Source organism: Prunus dulcis, unplaced genomic scaffold (assembly GCF_902201215.1).
Source record: "Prunus dulcis unplaced genomic scaffold, ALMONDv2, whole genome shotgun sequence".
Taxonomy (NCBI): domain Eukaryota; kingdom Viridiplantae; phylum Streptophyta; class Magnoliopsida; order Rosales; family Rosaceae; genus Prunus; species Prunus dulcis.
The window spans coordinates 5,350-8,560 of record NW_023010395.1 but is presented as its reverse complement, the minus strand read 5'-3'; the positions used below and the strand labels follow the sequence as shown (position 1 = coordinate 8,560).

General features: G+C 36.4%; 1 protein-coding gene across 1 annotated transcript; it reads right to left on the bottom strand.

Moving 5' to 3' along the window:
* Positions 1 to 843: 843 nt before the first annotated feature.
* Positions 844 to 1,884, bottom strand: LOC117613565. Its single transcript, XM_034342171.1, has one exon. It carries the CDS (start codon positions 1,882 to 1,884, stop codon positions 844 to 846), a length of 1,041 nt encoding a protein of 346 aa, XP_034198062.1.
* Between the last annotated feature and the right edge of the window lie 1,327 nt (positions 1,885 to 3,211).

Here is a 3,211-nt window from a genome sequence, read left to right as displayed (position 1 = left end):
ACAATATTCTGATTCTGTTTAGACTAAAGAAAAGGACTGTCTATTAAAAAATAATTCCAACATGCATGTTTAACCTTTCTAATTCGTCTACATCCTGATTGTAGATGGCGAAGAACTCCACTCGATGAAGACCGCATAGGTGGAAATAAGAAATTAATCAAACTGCTTGAAGTTGCTAGAGCTTCGCAGTTGTCAGAGTTCTGATCAATATCATCAAGAAACTAGCTAAGCATTTCTTTTATCAATGTGTATTATCGGTAATACATTTATCCTTGATCAAATGACAAATGTTTATAGGAGTTGGAAGTTGGAACAAAAGTTCCGAGATGTTGATATATGTATGTTGAGAATTTTGCTAGAATCTTTATTTCCCCTTTCGATTTTCTAATTTGTGCACTTTGAAATGTATTGAATGAACTATTATTATTATTATTATTTATCTGGCTTGACAATTCTTTGTGTCAATTATTCTTATTGGTCTTGTAATAATCAAGGACCCGAGAAATTAATTAAAGCTCATGCTTCATGGAAGTAATGCATGAATGCATCAAGTAATTTGGATCGGAATAGTAAAACGAAAGAAGCACAACTTTTTATTCCCACAGATAGTCTTAGCTACTACATAAATGCGTGAACATGAGCAGCAGCCGTACGCAATATTATTGAACTCAAATCACAACAAGAAAACTTAAGAAAAAATGTCACTTTCGCAGGGAACGCGAATGCATTTAGCGTATGCAACAAGCCTTTTAAACCCATAGGTGACCCTGATGGGACGAGTGAAGTCTCGTGAGGGTTTCCAGCGACTGTACCCACAAAAATCAAATTAATTTCACAAGATGATTATCCCGCAAGCGGTTCTTCTTCTTTCTTGTGCTTGAAGTTGTAGAAACTGACACCAGTGTAAACGCCACCTTCCTTGTGGTAGGTAATAGTTCGTGGGTGTGGGCTAATAAGATTGTCTTGCTGAGAGTAGTAGAAGGGAATGTTGCATGAAGCCTTTGTTGCTAGAAGGCTCACTTTCACCTTACTCATCGGCGGCACAACAACTGGGAACCGACTCTCAATTGTAGTTTGTGATGTGTGAGTTTGACCGCACTGGTAGACTCCGTTAAACTTACCCAAAACTCCGATGATGCCTCCGTCGTTGTGTTCTACGGCGAATAGAGTGTCAGAGGTGAGGGTGGTTGGGATGAGGGACGTGAAAGCAACGTTATCGACACTGGTAATCCAAGTGCTTTCCTTAGTGTCTATGTAGGAGAGCAGGATGAGTGCATTGGCCGGTTGTAGGGTGCAGTTTTCGGCTTCTCCGGTGGCCACAAGGAGGTCGATGTTGTGATTATAGATCCTGGCATGGGCGAGGCGGAAGTTGAGATCAGAGATGGTCCGGGACAGAACAAGCTCTTTGACTGTGAAGACATCAAATTTTTGGGTGTCTGGCGTTGCTTGGTGTGCAAAGAGGCATGCCTGGAAGTCGTTTGCAGATAATAGCTTTAAGTAGTGACCGAGTTGTACGTGGCGCAATCGGATTAGGGGGATGCTGCCGTTGTTGTCAGCTTGGGGTTGGACAAGTTGAGGCTCGTAGAGAGTACACGACCAAAGGGATTGATCTTCCTGTGGTTCGTCAGCCCTGGCCACAATCCACCAATGGTCTTTGTCCTCCCTTACCAAGTATTTGTTGTTGTAGCAGGATCTTATGTGTACTAGACGACGGTTGCAGCTGGTTGCGGCCACCATTTGGAACTGTGCGTATGGGCTCACAACGTTATCTCCGGAGAATTGGAGAAACCCATGCAGCTTCTTGATGTCTTGGTGTATGTATTGCAAGTGTTTCTCATTCTTTTTTGATTTCAGCGCAAAAAACCTGGGCAGTTGAAATGCCATTTCTGATCTCTCGGGTTTGAGTATGATTGAGTTTCTCAAGATGTGCTGGGTTTCATTTCATAACCAAGGTCAGAGAAGGAAGCAAACTAAGCACCACATCGGCTGAAAAAATATATCTAAACAAAAGCTCTTGAAAAACCATAATAGGAGGGTTTGCAAAACTAGACTGTGTAACTTTAAAATGCCAATTTAAGTCCCAGCCACTGCATGCACACACATTTCCTTGATAGTTGCCGGCCAAATTTTCTTTGTTTTGGTTTTCAATAAGTTCGATTTCCTTGAGCATCACTGATGTGTGAATTCCTTTTATAGTAAATTTGGCTTACCCTATCCAAATTGAATTTTCCTTAACTACAATCCATCACTTTTTGTTCCTATTAATAAAACTCAATTTTTATAAGTAAAAACCAACTAGGATCCAACTTTCTCAAGCTCAAGATCTCAAGCTCAAGATCCAACTTTCTCCAATAATTGTGTTGAATATATTTTGAACATATACTTACTGCAATTCAATTGCCATTATTATTCAAATGGTGTTTTAAATTGGCTTAAAGAATCAAATTCGGAATCTAAAAAATGTCACATTTATGAAGAAACATTTAATATACCTATCATGTTTTAGCATAAACTAATGTACCTATTATTTGTACCTATTTTCTACCTATTTATTATGAATAATATACCTATTTTTTGTACCTATTTTTTTTTTGAAAAATAGTATACATATCTTTTGTAATTGTACCTATTTTGTGTACCTATAAATAACATACCTATTTTTTTGTTACCTAAATATTGTACCTACATTTTTAATGAATATTTACCTATCTTTTGTGAATAATCTACCTATTTTATATATATATGAATAATCTACCTATAATATGCATACCATTTTGTGTGTGTGAATAATCTACCTATTTTAAAAATATATAAATAATGTTCCTTTAAGTCAACTTTATTAACTTGAGCTTAAAATTTGCAGGGATGATCTATTATAAAATCATTTATGTATTTTTTTTGTCGAAATTTTAGGGATTTTATGAATATTGATATGTTAGAAATAAAGGAATATTAATTAGAAATCAAGGAGTTAATGACTTGCTTCAAAATATAAAGGTAGATGGCATATAGAGTAATTTAGTTAATAATACTTGGGGATAGCTATCTTACAGGACAACCTATTTTAAATTTGGGTTTTAGTTGCATATTTAAATATAGGTGGGTTTATGTTTAGGATATAAGAGTTGTAAAGGGCCTATATTTAAAGAATTAGTCTTTGAATTACCAATGTGGATCCATTTCTATGATATAGACTTCTCCTTAATCCAAA

What these genes read in the sequence shown, in the direction of transcription:
- LOC117613565 (XM_034342171.1), bottom strand. Translation starts at nt 1,884, where the DNA reads ATGGCATTTCAACTGCCCAGGTTTTTTGCGCTGAAATCAAAAAAGAAT.